The sequence below is a fragment of the Acyrthosiphon pisum genome, chromosome A1, assembly GCF_005508785.2.
Source record: "Acyrthosiphon pisum isolate AL4f chromosome A1, pea_aphid_22Mar2018_4r6ur, whole genome shotgun sequence".
Classification (NCBI taxonomy): Eukaryota; Metazoa; Arthropoda; class Insecta; order Hemiptera; family Aphididae; genus Acyrthosiphon; species Acyrthosiphon pisum.
The window spans coordinates 114,047,734-114,065,661 of NC_042494.1; the positions used below are offsets into that span (position 1 = coordinate 114,047,734).

The 17,928-nt window shown below is 32.1% G+C and overlaps 5 protein-coding genes across 5 annotated transcripts; 4 read left to right on the forward strand and 1 right to left on the reverse strand.

The window, feature by feature from the left end:
• The first annotated feature begins 66 nt into the window (after nt 1-66).
• LOC100574332 (N(G),N(G)-dimethylarginine dimethylaminohydrolase 1-like) lies at nt 67-2,706 on the forward strand. The gene is given in 6 exon segments (NM_001293441.1): nt 67-482; nt 1,120-1,222; nt 1,666-1,763; nt 1,872-1,967; nt 2,028-2,156; nt 2,234-2,706. Coding segments are annotated over 6 exon segments (819 nt in total). The 5' UTR covers nt 67-221; the 3' UTR covers nt 2,366-2,706.
• LOC100163358 (NADH dehydrogenase [ubiquinone] iron-sulfur protein 3, mitochondrial) lies at nt 831-7,413 on the reverse strand. Its single transcript, NM_001293351.2, has 6 exons — nt 7,202-7,413; nt 7,082-7,135; nt 5,629-5,876; nt 4,879-5,124; nt 4,642-4,821; nt 831-1,186 (listed from the first exon to the last, which is right to left on the reverse strand). Exons 1-5 carry the CDS (start codon nt 7,254-7,256, stop codon nt 4,657-4,659), a joined length of 768 nt encoding a protein of 255 aa, NP_001280280.2. The 5' UTR covers nt 7,257-7,413; the 3' UTR covers nt 831-1,186; nt 4,642-4,656.
• Nucleotides 7,414-10,251: 2,838 nt separating this feature from the next.
• On the forward strand, nt 10,252-12,399 carry LOC103308900 (serine hydrolase-like protein). Its single transcript, XM_008183128.3, has one exon. The coding sequence runs from the start codon at nt 10,441-10,443 to the stop codon at nt 11,296-11,298; it is 858 nt and encodes a 285-aa protein (XP_008181350.1). The 5' UTR covers nt 10,252-10,440; the 3' UTR covers nt 11,299-12,399.
• A 533-nt stretch (nt 12,400-12,932) lies between these two features.
• On the forward strand, nt 12,933-14,320 carry LOC100164775 (serine hydrolase-like protein). Its single transcript, XM_003243316.4, has one exon. It carries the CDS (start codon nt 13,297-13,299, stop codon nt 13,930-13,932), a length of 636 nt encoding a protein of 211 aa, XP_003243364.1. The 5' UTR covers nt 12,933-13,296; the 3' UTR covers nt 13,933-14,320.
• Nucleotides 14,321-16,042: 1,722 nt separating this feature from the next.
• Nucleotides 16,043-16,870, forward strand: LOC103308897 (serine hydrolase-like protein). Its single transcript, XM_008183123.2, has one exon. It carries the CDS (start codon nt 16,043-16,045, stop codon nt 16,868-16,870), a length of 828 nt encoding a protein of 275 aa, XP_008181345.1.
• The last annotated feature ends 1,058 nt before the right edge of the window (nt 16,871-17,928 follow it).

Below are 17,928 nucleotides of genomic sequence, written 5' to 3' on the forward strand. Positions count from 1 at the left end.
CCAAAGTATACTAATTAGTAAATAGTATATAATATATATATAAATTATGTGGTATCTATAGCGGACAGTCAGTCGTGGTTCGTGGCCAGAAAATTATCATTTTGAATTTTTATCAACAGTTATTAGTTTTTACCGGAGTACCCGCCTGGCCGTCCGGAGATACATCAACTATCAAGATTCGAGCCATTTCAAGGGTCCGTTAACGAGAACAAAATATAAGAATGCCGACTACCCGTTACACTCATGCGGTGGTAAATCGTTTACCACGGTCGCTAACAGATCGACAACCGACATTGGACTACGATCGAGCGAAACGCCAACACGAAAACTACGTTCAAGCCCTGCGAGATATCGGTCTTGACGTGATCGAAATGCCAGCAGACGAAGATACACCGTGGTGTGCTTTCGTTGACGACACGGCGTTTGTGTGCAATGGCACTGCGATCATCACAAAGCCAGCAGAGCCCGAGAGAGCGAAAGAAGTAAGTGTGTTTATTCGTGAAAAGCATCAAGTGGGCCGTATTCCTTTCGTGTGTTGTCTCTGTCTTATAAATGTAAACGCAATACATTTATGTTCAGCATGGTTAATTTTAATATTAAATTTAAAGTTTAAACGCATCAACATTTTCTAGTGTTTGTTGAAAGGTTTTATTTTTATTTTTAATCTTAATTGATGCGAGTTATGAGCATTTTAAAATTGTAATTTCGAATATCGAATAAAAATTTAATAAGCCACAGAAAATATTGGTACCTTTATTAGTTTAGTAATAATATAGGTAATAGGTAAATTCACTCTACCTAATATACCGTAATAAAATAATGAAGCTAAATGAGAACCGCTGAACAATTTACTATTTAATGCAATTGTAAGATGGGAATAACACATGCGGGTGAGACTTCAACAATAAGTAATTTCTACTAAAACATATCAGTATCGTATTACAGTGGGCATGATGAATATTTTAAACAAAAAATGTACAATCAGCTACATACCGCATCAATATTAATTATTAACAACTAAATTGATCATAACATTAATTTTTTATTACTCTAGAATGAAGTATCTACATATAATAAATCCACATTGTCCTTAAACAATAAGTGTTTGAAATGCTTCAGGTTGAAGCAATAAGAGCGGTGTTGAAGAAAGAAATTGGATTGCCTATTGTTGAGGTTTCTGATAAATCTGCAAAATTACACGGAAGCGATATATTATTTACAGGTATAAAATATATGACATTTATCAGTATTTTTTATATATAAAATCAGTAATTAAATAAAATAGATTCTATTCAAAGATTATTAAGATAATTCTAAAAATATGAATTGAGTTAGGTAATTTTTTTATTAAACATAATATTATACTTTGTAGCTAATAAAGTAATATCTCTAAAGCATTTTTATCAATAATTATTTTATTTCTTATTATTCATTTTAAAAGGCAATTAAATGTATTATGATATAAAATATGATAAATAATTATTAAAATATATTTCTACACATTCTTTTTAATTAGTTGTTTTAGCATTGCTCTAATTCAGTTTATTCAGTTTGTCATTATTAATGAAGTCATGCCATGAAACTGTTTATCGGAATGTGTTGGTGTTAGTTTAAACTGTTGAATTTATCACCCACATTTAATTATAAAAGTATCATCGTTTGTAGGTCGAGAATTCTTTATTGGAATAACAAAATGGACTAATGAATCCGGAGCGTGTGCAGTTGCATCTGCTTTTCCTGAATATCCTTGTACTCCAATCAAGGTTAGAAAGTATTCAATTATTAACACAATTATTTCATAATATTACATATTTAAATATATATTATAGTTTAAAGGCTAATTTGTTAATGCAAGTAAAGTGATTTCACAGGTTACAGAAAACAAACATCTAAAAACAATTGTGTCAATGGCGGGACCAGATCTTATGTGCGTGGGGTCAAGTGATTCTACAAAAAATGTTTTGAAGGTAATTTAACTTAATTTTTCAACTAATAAGTTATTAATTAATATATTTTATAATATTTAGAGATTAGAAAGAGAAGCTACATATAGCTACCAAATTCTTACATTACCTGAAGATGAAGCTGCTAATGTTATGTACATTAATGGTACATTATTACATCGGTCAGCCAAAGAAATACCATTATCATTCAATGTAATATAATTATTTATTACCGATTATTTTTTATACAATTATTTATAAATACTAAATATTTAAAATAATTATTCTAGGTTCTAATGGAGAAAATAACTGATTTTACTCTACAATCAGTAGATATTTCTGAACTTTTAAAATGTGAAGGAGCCAACTTAAATTCATGTTGCCTTTTAGTCAGACGTACAAAACATATTCGAAGCTTATAATTTGTTAATACTTATTATGTTATGCAATTCATTTCCCTACATCAGTATTATAAACAACACTTCTCATGACCAACATATTTATATATGCACACATATTCACTCACATTGTGTTCTAAACTCTAATAGTTATTAGTATGTTTTCATGATAACTTATGTCTTTTTTTTAAAAATTAATGTGAGATTTAATTAAGATTGATTACATAGTATGTTAATTTGTTCCTTATAAGAATTTTAAATCATTGGATCTGATATTATGGCTACAATTTAGCATAGAATTTTTATTAATATAAATTTATTAACTGACAATATCATATACAATTATTATAGTCCATAAGAAAGAATTTAACTATTGTGGTTTTTTTTATATCCTTTCTAAACAAATTTTGCCCATCCTTATTTATCAATTTATTAATCAGACATAACTTAAAGCTAATAAATTGCTGATGAGTGATGACGGACAGAAAAAAGATACATCATTGTAAAACCAATACATTCATCGCTACTCTTAGAATTTAAAACATAGTCAGCTTAAGTCTTTCAAGACCCCCTAAAAAAAAAATAATAATTCTAATATTATTAATATTATTTTCCTTTATAAGTATTATCCAAAAAATGTCCAAAGAAAAGTAACATGTATATAGAATATTGAATAAAAAAAAAATTTGTTTTCCTTCAAATGCTTGGTAAACAAAAACTGACAGTGGTTATTTGAAATATGATTTATAAAAATTACAGAGCTTGCTTCTCCTGCATGGATTGTTTGAGTTCAATAAATTTTAAGTATACAATAGAACAATTCTAGGGGGAAAATATTTTCAAATAAAATTGTGTTAATGTAATTTTGATATTTTTAAATTGCTGTTAGAAGAACTTTGAGGGATATTTTTTTTGTATTTTAAACTTCAGGTAATTGAATTTTAAATGGCATGACTGTATAAATACAAAATAATATGCGCGTCTTCAGGATTTGAAACAAAATAAAAAATTAAGCAATTTTGTAACATCATCTATAATATAATTCAAATAACAGAACATTGAGCAAAGCTAGAAATTTTTTATTTATTACATTTTAAGTAGTTATCTCCCCTCGTCCACCAATAATAAAACCGGATTACCGCATTATGGATCATAGGGGGAAATCCTGATGTTCCCATGTATTTATTCGCCTCTGTGCTATACCATACCAAACGTATATAAAATATAATTTTTAAAAGAGAGTAATTAGGTAATGTACCTAATAAAGTATATAATATCTTCTACTATGAAGAATAAAATATTGCAATTACTAATTACAAAACTCTTAGTACTATTACATAGGTACAACATAGTATCTCATTAATATCTCATTAAAACAATTCAAAATTATAATAGAAATATTAGGTTAGAAATTAAAATTACGTTAATCAACATAAATTGCTAGTATTTTTTGATTATTTAAATTATTAATAGAACTGATTAAAAATTAAGTTAGATATTTATTGTTTTGACAATATAGATTTAGTACTAGTAGTTTCATCTATAACCAGATAACAATATTAACTTTTTTAAATTATAATAATTTACATGTCCATAATAACTTACTAAAAATTTAAATATTGTAAAACACCCATGTGAATACACAGATTTTTATCTTTGAGTTTTGTATTAAGTCAATTGAATTCACTTTATTATTAAAGATTAATAAACAAATTTGGTATGTTGACATGTTGTACGTTTATAAGACAGAAACAAAACATGCGGGTGTGTCTCGATAATTATTCTGGTTACATATTTTTACTCACCTACCCACCACCCAATAATTTTAGATGGTTTAAACTTCAAATGCACCAACATAAGTACAAACAAACTTGACACCACTGGTTGAAGTTGAACTTTAACTATTTTTTAATAACTATCAATAGGCTATCAATGATGTTAGTATTAACATTAATACATTAATTACATTATACATATTATATACAGCATTGCATCTATTCAAAATAAAGGGCTGCGGATAATTTTGGTACTAAGAGACACTATTGTGTGTTCAGATTTATTACTTATATATTATTTGGAAATTTGGGATGTCTAGACAAAATGTTTAAATATTAAATAACATAAGATATTTCCAATCATTGTAAATCTATGGGTTAGTTTTTTATTACCTAGATAATGTAGGCTGTACCATTAATGATGAATAACTGGTATTACTTAAAAATTTATAGTATGATATTAAAATCTTATATTTTATTATTTAAATCAGTAACTAGACAAGTATACAAATTATTTACAATTACCTTGGAAAAATTAACTTATTTTTTTTCTTTGTCTGCTGATACCACTTCTTCAGTGGTGGGACTAGCACTTCTAAAATTCGGAAATTGTTCCCATGGAGTAGATAGCTCAAAACGTCTGAATTCTTGGGACATTTCTAATGGCTCTACCACAACTCTCTTTTTTTCATCATCATACCTTACCTAAAATTTTTTTTTAAGTTACTACATTTCTTTTTTATCTATAAACTAATGAATTACTTCTACATATCCAGACAATGGAAAATCTTTACGGAATGGATGACCTTCAAATCCATAATCAGTAAGAATTCTTCTTAAATCTGGATGATTAGTGAAAAACACTCCAAACATGTCCCAAATCTCTCTTTCGTACCAATTTGCTGCTTCATAAATAGATGTAATGGAATCAATTGGTGTTAACTCATCAGTATAAGTCTTGACACGTATGCGAGTATTGAATCGAAGAGACAACAAATTGTAAACAATCTAATGTGCATAAAAAAATGTATATTATAATTCATTATAATTAACTTTATTTTATTATTTTAATATATAATAATAATAATAACATTAATAACTAATATCCAGTTTCATATGTAGTAAGTTAAAATTTATTGACAAATATATAACAAAAAACCAGAGAATTCACTCTGCTGTAAAGTAGGTGTCTAGAAGGATCAATGTAACGGATGTCTTAAATTTGAATTCAATGATATAGACTTTGTAAAAATGTAAGCAAAAATCGATTTTGAGTGAATTATTAGCCTATAATATTACTAAGTATATTTTATGATATTATTGTTATTAGAGTAATTTATTTTACTATTAGTGATTAGAAACAAAGTAGGTTGAATTCATTTTTAACATTAAAAAACTAAAAAATGTGCATAAAACCACTTAATTTAAAATGGATGTCAGAAATAAACATTTAGTACCTTTTTATTTTTAAATTTTCTTTAAAGGTAACTAGTAAAATGTATAAGACTTTACCTCAAATCTATTTGAACGTTGAGGAACGTCTACAGCACATAAATCTGATAAGTTAGCAAACTGGCAATTTGTTTGATTTTTTAAAAAATGAAATACTGGTAAGACACCTTCTGGTGCTATCAGTAATTCTAATTCATTTTTAGAACTTATTTGAATTTTTTGAATATACTTAGGTAAACATTCAGCAACAAAATTTCCAAATCCAAGATATTGTTCTGTTACTGAATCAAATTTTTGTTTTGGTACCACTACAAAAAAAAAATACAACAATTATAATATTAGTTTTATTTTGGACTTTTATGAATAAAATATGAATATCAAATTACAAATATAATTACAATATTATTTAATGGGTATTATGAAATAATTTAATTTTTTTAAAAAAGTACTAACTAGATACATTTTGCTACCAGAAATCACTATAGAAAAATTACACAATCATACTTACAATTACATTTCTTATAAATTATTATTATTAAATTTTGATTATTTGTAATGACAATTTTATAAAAACTAAAAAATGCAATTAGTAATTGTAATGTTAAGTACCTACCTAATAACTATATACATAAATTCTTTAAAAAAATCTAAAATATCAACTAAAGAATTATTATTATTATATAGAAGTTTTTGGAGGAACTGATATTAAAATTTTTTTTTTTAGCATTATAGACCATTTAGGCTCTTTGCTGCCATTACTAATTTTTTCAACTCCTCTCTATTAAATGCATGATTTTAGGTCCCCATGCCAATCTGATCTCAACTCCTATAAATCTCTTTTGACTACATCTAACCACCGTTGCTTTGGTCTACCGCGTGGTATTTTACTGTTCACATTGTTCACAAGTACTGTCTTGACAAAGCTGTTGTCGGCTCTCCTAACATTACCTGCCCATTTCAATCTCACACTATTAACAAATTAACAAACTTCCTTTTCCATACACTTGTTGTACCTGTTCATTTGATCTTCTCTCCCACATTTGAGTATCAGGGTTATAGACAGGATCATATATTTTCCTTAACACCTTTCTCTCAAAGATATTTAGCCTATTTTCATCTCCTGCTGTTGTAGCCCAGGTATAACAAGCATATGACACAGGTGTTCTGAGTCCTGAGATACGTAGTATATAGTTTTTCCCTCGTTTTCCTGGACAATAATTTTGACTGATATTAAAATAGGATAATTAATAAAATCCTTTCTTGTTATGAAAAATAATGGAATTTTCACTGTTTTGATGATACCTTGAACTTTCATACCATTTTTCATTATTATTTATAACACTTAAAATTTTAAATGTAATTAAAATTAGTTTAACTAAATTATATTATTTCACTATATTAATAACAATTCATTTGTGGACCAACATTGTGTATATTGCATATGTTTTCATATCGGTAAGTAGCCATAAAACTGTATATTCCTATACCTAAACATTTGGTAAACAATATCTACCTGTAGTGGATTCAGCTCGGGTCATCAGCTTAAAATACGTAGGCGTCCTGGTACCTAAAAAAAATAAACATGAATTAGACATAATAAATAATATATTTTAGTTTAAAAAAAAATTGTTACCAGTCCGAACTGTACTTAATCTTTGAATCGCTCTGGTTATGATCCTTATCGACATTGTAAAAAAAAATTATTTTGAACGTTGCAATATTAATGAATAAATGAACAATCAACTTCGAAAGTAGAGAAAAATATATTATACTAATAGGTATTCCGTGAAAAGGTCATGAACTCAGTAGTCAAGAAGGATAAAGAATGAAGACTGAAAATATATCATAGATGAAGATTATATCTTTTTACTTTTTAGAAAGTAGAAATACGATAACACTATATTATTCTATGGTAACTGGTATGAACCAAAGTATCTTGAATTTGATAAAAGTAAAACCAAGTTAAACCACAGATTATAATATAAAACTCTTTTTCTCCATTGGCTATTGATGGCGGTACTGATTTGAAATAAGTTTTGACTTTTGAGAGAAAAGATGGGTCTAATAGGAAATGATTAATGAAACATCTAGATCTAGTTTATATACTATGTGGTTACTGGTTAATCCGTGGTAATCTACAAGCGTAGTACAATAATATGCTACAAAGTACAAGGCGACTTCACAGTTTCTCACTGCACAGTGATTCGTGATTTCCGGCTTCTCGTAAAAATAATACTTTTCTCTAATTCATTTTTAATGTAAGAAAGTTATACAATGCATGTTCGTATCGATCACGATTTAAAAATTAAAATATATATGTATAAAAAATCACGATATTAATTGAAAATGTTGATAAATGAAGCTTCGAAATTTTTTTACAAAATCCTTCGAAATACGCCACAGCTGGACCCGAGCTACGTTATCAATGACGAATACCCGTTGATTATGGCATTGAACGTGTTAAAAATAATGAGCAATAAAAAATCATAATGTACAGATTTAGATAATGTGTCGATATCGTCGATCCCATCGTTGTTGTATTTATTTGGATCCAGTGGTGCATTTAGACATTAAGTGCCTTGGGGCAAAATTTTTCTAGCCCCCCCCCCCCACAAAGAAATATACATTTGATATTTTTTGTAGATAATAAATATATTTAAAATCATTATTAATAAACTTCAACAATTAACAAACAATATTTTAAAAAAATTACTTATATTTTTCGTCGTGCACGGTCTAGAGCAAATTCTTGAATAATATGATCACAGTTTATTGTTGTAGTTATATCAGCTTCTATATTCATAATTGCTAATGCAGATAACCTTTCTTCTCCTATGCTTGACCTTAAGTATGATTTTATACGTTTTAGGACTGAAAAAGATCTCTCGGTTGAACAGTTGTTAACTGAAGTGCATAACAACATTCTCAAAGCAATATCCACATAAGGAAAGATATCCTTTAACTCATTTTTCCTTATAAATATTAACATATCTTGTATACTCTGTGGAAGATTGGAAATTGTTTTTAGGTAGCTGCAAAAATGAATACATTCATTGGAAAATGAAGTTCCCAAATCTGTATTATATTCATTTTTTTAAATATCAGCAGATATCCTAATGTCATATGCAATTATTCGTCTCAACGATTCTGACTTCAATTTTTAACCTGTATTGACTGATAAAACGTAATTGCCTCCACAGGTCATAAATATAAATTATATATATATGAATATATAAATCATAGATATTTATATCTGTGATTGTCGCAATCCCATGCCGCTCATAGACCCGTATGAAAACCGTTTAGAATCATATTAGACAATAGACCTTATGAGTTATGAGTAATTAGATCTATGTTTAATTTATAATCTTTATTATACTTTGTATTTTGAATAATAATTACATCAGACAAAATAGAAAGATTTCAATTTTATGTAGTGGTAAACTATAAAAAATTTCCCACCCCCTAAAATATGGCACCCCGGGCATTCGCCCCAGTTGCCCTCCCTTAAATGCGCCACTGTTAAAGGTAGGTAGGTAGGTAAATTATTGAGTGAAGTGAGTAATATTAATTGCATATAAAAGAAAGTTATTTACTACGCTTATATAAATTATGTTTTCGACATAATCGATTTTCGTTTTTGGCGTAACTCTAAAACAAATGACCGTAAAATTAAATTTTCAATGGTTATTTATATTAGCATTTTCTATACTCGATAAAATGTTCAAAAAAATTTGATTGTTTTGAACTGTTTACGGACATTTTCAGTTTCCAATTTTTTTAGTTTTTTCTTCTATGAATGTAATATTTATTTGTTTGGTAAAAAGTTTGAACATTTAATACTAAGTTCCAAGTATATTGTTACAATGACATTTGAAAAATATTAAAAATCCAGTAACAATTTTTTTTTATACACATTTAAAGTTCAATCTTGACAAAATACGTAAAAATCATGAAAATGTACAAATTATTTTGAGTTAGAAATTCATAAAAAAATTTTTTTTTAAATCGTGAGTTTTTAAAAATTAAAACAAAATTTGAAAATTCTCATTAATTTGTTTACATTTATCAAAAAATAAAAAATGTCTACAAGAAAGTCAAATTACATTTTTATGAGCGTTTGAAGTTCATATTTTTACAACATTTAAAACTCGATTTCTCATGTACCTAGCGATTTTCTTATTTTGTTGTAATTAAAAAACTGGTCAAGTGCGAGTCGGATTCGCGCATGAAGGTTCCATACTATTTATAAACATGTTGGAAAATGGAAACATTGATTAGGTATATTATATATTCTAGCAATTTTAGTATTTATTATTATAGCGGCAACAGAAATACATAATCTGTGAAAATTTCAACTTTCTAACTTTCATGGTTCATGAAATACAGCCTGGTGACCGTACGGTAAAACGGAACCATAAAAAGAATCGCTCCAATATATCTCAGTGAAAATAGGACATCCAAGCCCCCAGGAGTTATAAGACGTTACTTAACAATAGGGCATAATATGCCCTATATTATAGTATGCTTGTATTATTTAAAAATTTAATTCGACATATGAAAATTATATTGTATAGATAACTACTAAATAGTAAATTGTATCTGTACTCGGAGGAAAGAAAAAACTTTAAAACAAAACAGATAAATGTAAACGATGTTAAGTTTTACGATTTTAAAAACAATTTCGATGGTTTAATAGTTTTAGAACGAATAAATAAATAAACAAATTATAATAAATAGAAAAGGTTACCTATCTAATAATTGTATACAACACAAAAGAGTATCAAACGGCGCTTCCATCGATCTAATATTCACTATAAACTTAAATACTATCCCGTCCCCGCTAACAACAAAACCAGTGAACGTGTATCAATGTGTTTAATTTCAGCCAAAACTTGGGGTCACTGTTCCGACGCCAGAGTACTCTGTCTCCATGGGATACAGGATAACTGCGGTACGTTTGACAAGCTTATCCCGTTGCTCCGTCGAGGCTTTTATTACGTGTGCGTGGACACGCCGGGACACGGGCGGTCGTCGCATTATCCACCTGGTTTCCGGATTACGTTGGAGTGTTACGTGTTGGCCGTCAAGCGGGTCGTCGACCACCTGAAATGGGACCGATTCAAGTGTATCGGACACAGCATGGGTGGCATGATCGCCAGTCTGTTCACGTCCCTGTACCCAGAACACGTCGTCAGCCTAGTGATGATTGACTGTGCAGGTCCGGTGCCCGTGCATGCGCAGGACACGGTCAAGTGGCTGAGAATGGTGTGCGATGGTCTGCTGACGATCGAGAGGAAGATGAAAAGTGGATCGCCGCCGTCGTACACCCGTGAACAGGCCATCGACGTGCTGATGACGAAACGGCCGTCCAAGTTGACCAGAAGTTCGGCAAACGTGCTCGTGGAACGGTCCCTGGTGGACCTTCCGGACGGACGTCATGCGTTCAGCATGGACCAGAGGCTCAAAGTGCACTACACCCAGACGCTCACGCCGATTCAGTACATGGCCATAGTAAACAGCATCCGGTGTCCCGTTTTACACTTGCGTGCCACGGACAACCCTCTGCAAAAGGATCCAGGAATTAAACTGTCGAGGAAGATTTACAAGTCCAATCCGAATGTCCGTATGGTCAAAGTAAACGGGAATCACGACGTACACTTGAACCATCCAGAAAGGATAGCTGATTTGATCAATACATTTCTACTGTCCGAACGCAGCAAAATTTAATCTCGGATATGGTGCTGCTATATAACTATATAAGCGTACTTATTATATTGTAATATTGTATAAGGTGTGACTGGTCAGGTTTAGGGTTTTTTTTATATTCATAATTATATGTTTTTTTTTTAAATTTATAACGGTGATTTGTACAATATAGCGTTAAGGATATATTCGCAAATACAAGGAGGGGGTCCGTGAATCGTGTCGTTAGATGTCCACTATAAAATTATGAATTATGTTTTTGTTTTTATTTATTCATATTTTGTGATTTCGTGATCACCAGAGGAGTTTCCTGCAGGATAAAATTTCAAGACAGGCTCGGTTATAAAGAAAGTGTGTACAATATATACATTTTTTTTAAAAGAAATTTTTAAAATGTACAGTCAATCATTATATTAACTAATAACTAATATATTTTATATTATACGTTTTTAATTTTTATCATATAATAATACGGTTGTTGGCGATTCGCGGATACATGTTTTTCATAGAAGCGCTTGAGGATCGCTGATTAATTTTATTCATAGATAGATTATTATTTATTGTCCACAGCACAAAATATGATTGGTACTTTCCTGTTATACGAGACTACCCTGTTTTTTGACAACATCACAATCCTGTTATCTAAGACTACCAAAATTATACTTTACTTTTATAAGAGACTACAGCTATTATCGCAACTACCTATCTTAGCTGATATTATAGCTGAACGATATCCATAAGCCGCGATTATATTTATTATTATATTATATCTATCATTATGTATATTATTAGTTTTGGTAATTGGTGTTTTACACGGAAAATTTGGTACATTACGAATAATTATTGTGTATTTAATTTTTTTTTATATAATTAGAATGTGATTTTTAATTTAATGTCATTCCAGCAATACATAAATTATTTATTGTTTTATTTGTGGTTTTACCTTTTTGTATTATTATTATTATTATTATTTTATTGTTTTCCGTACGCCGCGGCAAATCTAGCACTTTGGCGTGTACCGTGTAAAATACATTACAAATAATTAATAATAATTTTATTTAGCAAAACAATATACATTTACACTAATATATGAGAATAAAATTGGCTGCTACCAGTCGCAGAATACGAGTGAGTTTAAGTAACACCCTCTACTACTAGCTCCCGGATGGGTGACCGCCCGGGTTCGTAGTACTAAAAACCTTACCAAACATACACGTGTTTGCTTACCTACCGTAACAACACATTACCTTACCAGCTAAAGTTCATAATCCCCTATACAACAGCTAATGGCCATAGTCGTCGGGCTTAAGTTCAATAAAAAAAATAATTGATATACTGTCAGTCGGACACCACCGCAGTACGCCGATGTTTTCACTTTTCACATTCACATTTTAATGTTCGGTATGTTAATACAAAAAATAAATAGGTACACAGTTTTTGTTTTTAATTTAAAAATGGTATATTATAAGGGTTCAAAATCAGGGTACCCGCTGGACATGCCACTGGTGAACACTCGTCGCCCGTCGGTTGCAACTATATAGTTGTATTGTATATTTCAAATTTCCACACGCAGTGAAACATAATGTAGTTATGTATTAACACCACAACGTCCACAACATTGTTAACCTTGTTTTATTTTCAATAAAACAACGATTTTCTACATTTAACTTGGCGGTTTTATGTCCTTCCTGGTTTTATAACTTTTTTTTTTATACTATGCATTAATGTTGTTTACGCAGCAGACATTTGCCACGTCCAACACCTACTTGCACGACACATCTTCAACATTTATCGAAACGAATTTTATTTACAGCAAAAGCGTACGGCGACAACAATCGTCCTGCCGTTCTTTGCGTGCACGGGATCCAAGACAACTGCGATACGTTCGTCACGTTGCTGCCATCACTGCCGGACGATTACTATTACGTATGCGTCGACCTGCCCGGCCACGGCGGTTCTGACCATTTCCCCGCGCACGTGCCCCTTGAGTTCACCAACTATTTGGCTGCGATCAAATGGGTAATGGATCATTTCGCTTGGCCCGAGCTGGCGTATCTTGGACACAGTTTTGGCGGGCAGTTGGGCTCGTGGTTGGCGGGCGTATACCCGGAACGCGTTCGTTGCCTGATTGTGCTGGACACCATGGGGCCCCGGTCGGTGGACATGGGTGACACGTTGGCTGCGGTTCGCAGCCGAATCGATGCCGCGCAGTCGTTGCACCGGCGACAGTGTGGCCGAAAGCCACCATCGTACACGTTCGTCGAGGCGGTAGGCAAAATGATGGCTGGCCGGCCATCCAGACTGACCGACGAATCCGCACGCATACTGGCCGGCCGAGCGTTGGTCCGCGTGGACGGCGACGACGACAAGTACACGTTCGCCAGCGACCAGCGATTGAAATTGGCGTTCTACCCGCTGATGACGTTTGACCAACAGAAGCAGATCCTGGGCACCATTGCGTGCCCGGTCGTGTTTGTGCTGGCCGACGAAAACTGTGGCAGGTACTCCACGTATCTAAAGGACGCTTACGAGTTCTACAGCAAACGGCCGAACGTGACCATCCGGGTGGTCAGCGGCGACCACGATGTACACTTAAACTATCCAGACAGGGTATTTAAACACGTAGCCGACTTTCTGCAAGAACATTATAAAAACTGAAATCGTCGGAACTGCAGCACATGCACAAAATTGGGGAATATAATATATTTTAGTATTTAGTACATAATATAGACGTTTAAATTTGTAGTGTAATATAATATTGAAATAATAAAATATATATTTATATAATAATTCGTTACCAAAAGACGGATAATAGCGATTCAATATTGTATGTAGTATGTACATACCTATATATAATATAGATAAATACTTATTTTATATATAAGGATATACTTATAATTTATAATATGCGTACGCGCATATACGTATCACTATCACACTTGAATGTGACGTGATATACCTACCGGATTAACTGATATATCCATACTTTATATATTTATGTATTATTAAAGGTATCCACGCATATAAAGTGCAAAATTTAAAAGATTCGAAAAGTCTATCTTTTAATTTTTATGTATATACCTTTGTAATAGATACTATGAAGTATCGCGTGGGCAGATTGCTCTATTATATTTTATAGCTAAAAAAGTCATGGTGTATGAAATTGTATGTTCGGTGTATTCATAATAATAAAGTAGATAAAACTCAAAAAGCAAAAAGGTAAACGATAAAGACGTAGGTATGGTAGAAAATAGAAATGAAATATTTTGATATTTGATAGACTTTTAATATACTTATGTAAGAATTTCGTATATTGTGTTTTGACGCGTGGAACTTTTCATAAATTTAGTGTGTTGGAGCCGATGCGTTTTTAACCCGCTTCTGAGGAAAACTTTATATATCTGTTGAACTTTTTTAATTGTTAGATTTTGAAAAAAAGTTTCATTTGAAATATACTATCCTTACAGTTCTCATTAGACTTGGATTCCGATTTTAAAAATTCGAATCATAGAATATTAAAATCAATGATAAACGACTGAATATTTTGAAATGCGTTTAAATAGAATTATAGAATTGTATGTTTATTGCAAAGTTAATTTAAAATCGGAATCCGATCCGAACTAGTTTTCTTCTGTATATTCAACTTGAAAGTGGCTAACAAAAGTCTTTTTCTTGAAAGAGGTTATGAATTCTTACTATTCTCAGACTAAGTTATACAGCGGTAAATTTACTTTCATATTGGTATATAATATATTATGAATTATGATCAGTGGTCGGGAGTAGCGCGCTAATTGTAGCGACGCTACTTTATTTGTAGCGATTGACGTAGCGTCGCTAAATTATGCCTTAGATAGCGAAATACTATAGTGCACTAAACATTTCCGGTTAACGCATCGAAAATTATCATTATTTTGTCGCTACCTACAATCTAATAGGTGATTCTGGTGATTATTAAAATATCAATTATGATTATAATTGTTTATTTATATTATGATAATGATTAGTGTATTAGTGAAGTTTTTGTCCTGGATCCTGTCCAGTGTCCAGTGACCAAATATCAAATCAGTACAAACTACAAACACTAGTTTTCAATAAGAATATTTTTAAAAATGTAGCGAAAAAGTAGCGCGCTACATTTAGACGATGGCGTTAGAAGCAGCGTGCTACAAAAAACTAGTAGCGTCCCGACCACTGATTATGATATATCTACTTTACCAGACACCCTTTATTCGCAATTTGTTTATAAAACTGATGTAGATAAGTATGCTAAAAACGATAGTGAAGTCAGAATTTGGCATTAGGTCTTAAAGTTTCAAAGTTATATACGATACTACGAAATTAGTATTTATTTGTGTCTCATGTTAAATAACATACTAAGTTTGGTCACCACTTAAGCTAGCTTAGGTTTACTATCATTTAACCTCCTTAGATGGACTATTTATACTTCCCGGTTGGTTGGGAGTGTGGGGGCTGAGTCCCTAACCGAGAGAACCTCGAGTTTGGTGATCGTAGCCGGTGGGCGTGTCGCGTGGACTACTTGTTAATACTTTAAAATTGGTTAATACCTACTACAAATATCTATAACTTTGAAACTAAGTTCGTCCGCTAGTCTATTTATCCAACGTTTGCGCCCCCCCCCCCAAAAAAAAAAAAATGTGTCCGGTAAAGTGGAAAAGTTCCCTTAACCGATTTCAGTTGTGATTTATAAATTGTAGCGAAACTGTGGAAGGGCCAACAGAAGAAATCCGACTGCCGTGGCGAACGTGTGATGTGCCTACATGGATATCAGGACAACTGCGCTTCATTCGACCATCTGATTCCTTTGCTGGGTGGCGATCGCACGTATCTGTGCTTCGACTGGCCAAACCACGGTGGCTCGTCAGGCACGCCATTGGGAACGCGGTGGACGATAGAAAACTATGCACTGACCATCAGGCGCGTTGCCGACCACGTTCAGTGGTTGTCGCCGTTTGTGTGCCTCGGTCACAGCATGGGCGGACAGGTGGCCAAACTATTCGCCGCCCTCTACCCGGAACGCGTCACGAGGCTCGTGTTGCTGGACACCGCCGGACCCGTGGCCATGTATCCTGAGGAGATCACGTGGAGCGCGCGCCAAGCCAACGACAAACTACTTAGATTTGAAAACAGAATGACGGCGTGGGCTGGTGGCGGCAGCCGTCCATCGCCGGTTTACACTTACCCGGAAGCCTTGGATCGCGTTAGACAGCGCGCTTACGGGCCACTGGACGATGAGCCCGCTAGGACGTTGATGACGCGGTACTTGCGGCCCGGGCCCGCCGGCGAATTCCGTCTGGCCAACGACGTGCGGTTGGGCGTACCATACAGCCAATGGTTTTCGGCTGCACAGCACTGGAACGTGGTCACGAACATCAGATGTCCCACGCTGCTGATCAGGGCATCAGACAGTGACTCGTACTACAACGACGTGTATGGCGTCTTTGTGGATATGTACGAACGAAATCCAAATTTCCGTACGGTTATGGTAGATGGCAATCACGACGTTCACATGAGCAATCCGAGTGCGGTGGCGATGTTGATCAACAAATTCCTTAACAACAAATTGAGTAAATTGTAATAGGTACAATCAGTACTCACATGACAAATTAATTTGATATTGTGGCTCGTGTGGTCGCGGTGGTGGTGAAGTATTACAATGTCAATACTTATACTGGGTACAGACTACAGCCATGCCGGTGCACGGATTGGTGAATTCATGTGTTGATTGATTTATGTTTTAGTTGCAAAATTATGATTATATTGATATTTGTCAAATAAATTGAGTTTCTTGTTTTTAATATCTCTTAGTTTTTATGTCACATTGTAGTGGAGGAACAAATGTCATGCCTAACTGTGTTATAAGGTTTTTGTCAATCCGCATTAGAATATAAACCCAAATTTTCAAAAGTTAGTAAATTTAAGTAATGACTATCACGTATTAACTTACTAACCACATACACATTTTTAAATGAACAATTGAGTAAATTAATGTGATAAATAGTCAGTGCTAAAGAAGCTGGATAGATTTTTGTATTAATTATACTGAATAAATATCTCAATTCTATTTTTACATTACCATTGTCCTTTAACTTTACAAACATTGGTTAAAAAATCATATTATTTGGAAATAAATTATAGTGATTTTAGCATAAAGTAATTTTTAATAGAAATAAGTAATAAGTAATAACCATTAACAACAATAGTAATACACTAATACATGATAAAAATAATAATAATGAAAATAAAATTGTGTCCCAGAAAATTCACCTGGTGTTATCATAGGTAGCATAATGGTTTTGAATTAACAAGTAAATCTTAAAATAACTATAAATTAATATGTTGAACAAATATTATTACTAAATAAAAGTTTTTTTTTACATTGAGTTGGAATGGCAAATAAGGTTTAATCCTCTAGTTCTAATAACATACTTATCATAATTTAAAAAATATTTTAAACAGTATTGCTATTCCAAAATCCTATCAATATTTTACAAAATATTTTACAGTATAATAGAGTATTTAATACATTTAGAAACAACATTAATATTAATCCTTACACTACAAAAATATATTTTTTTCATCAGTCAAAGTTGAAAATTAGTGAAGCACTTAGAGATGTGCATTGATACAACACTA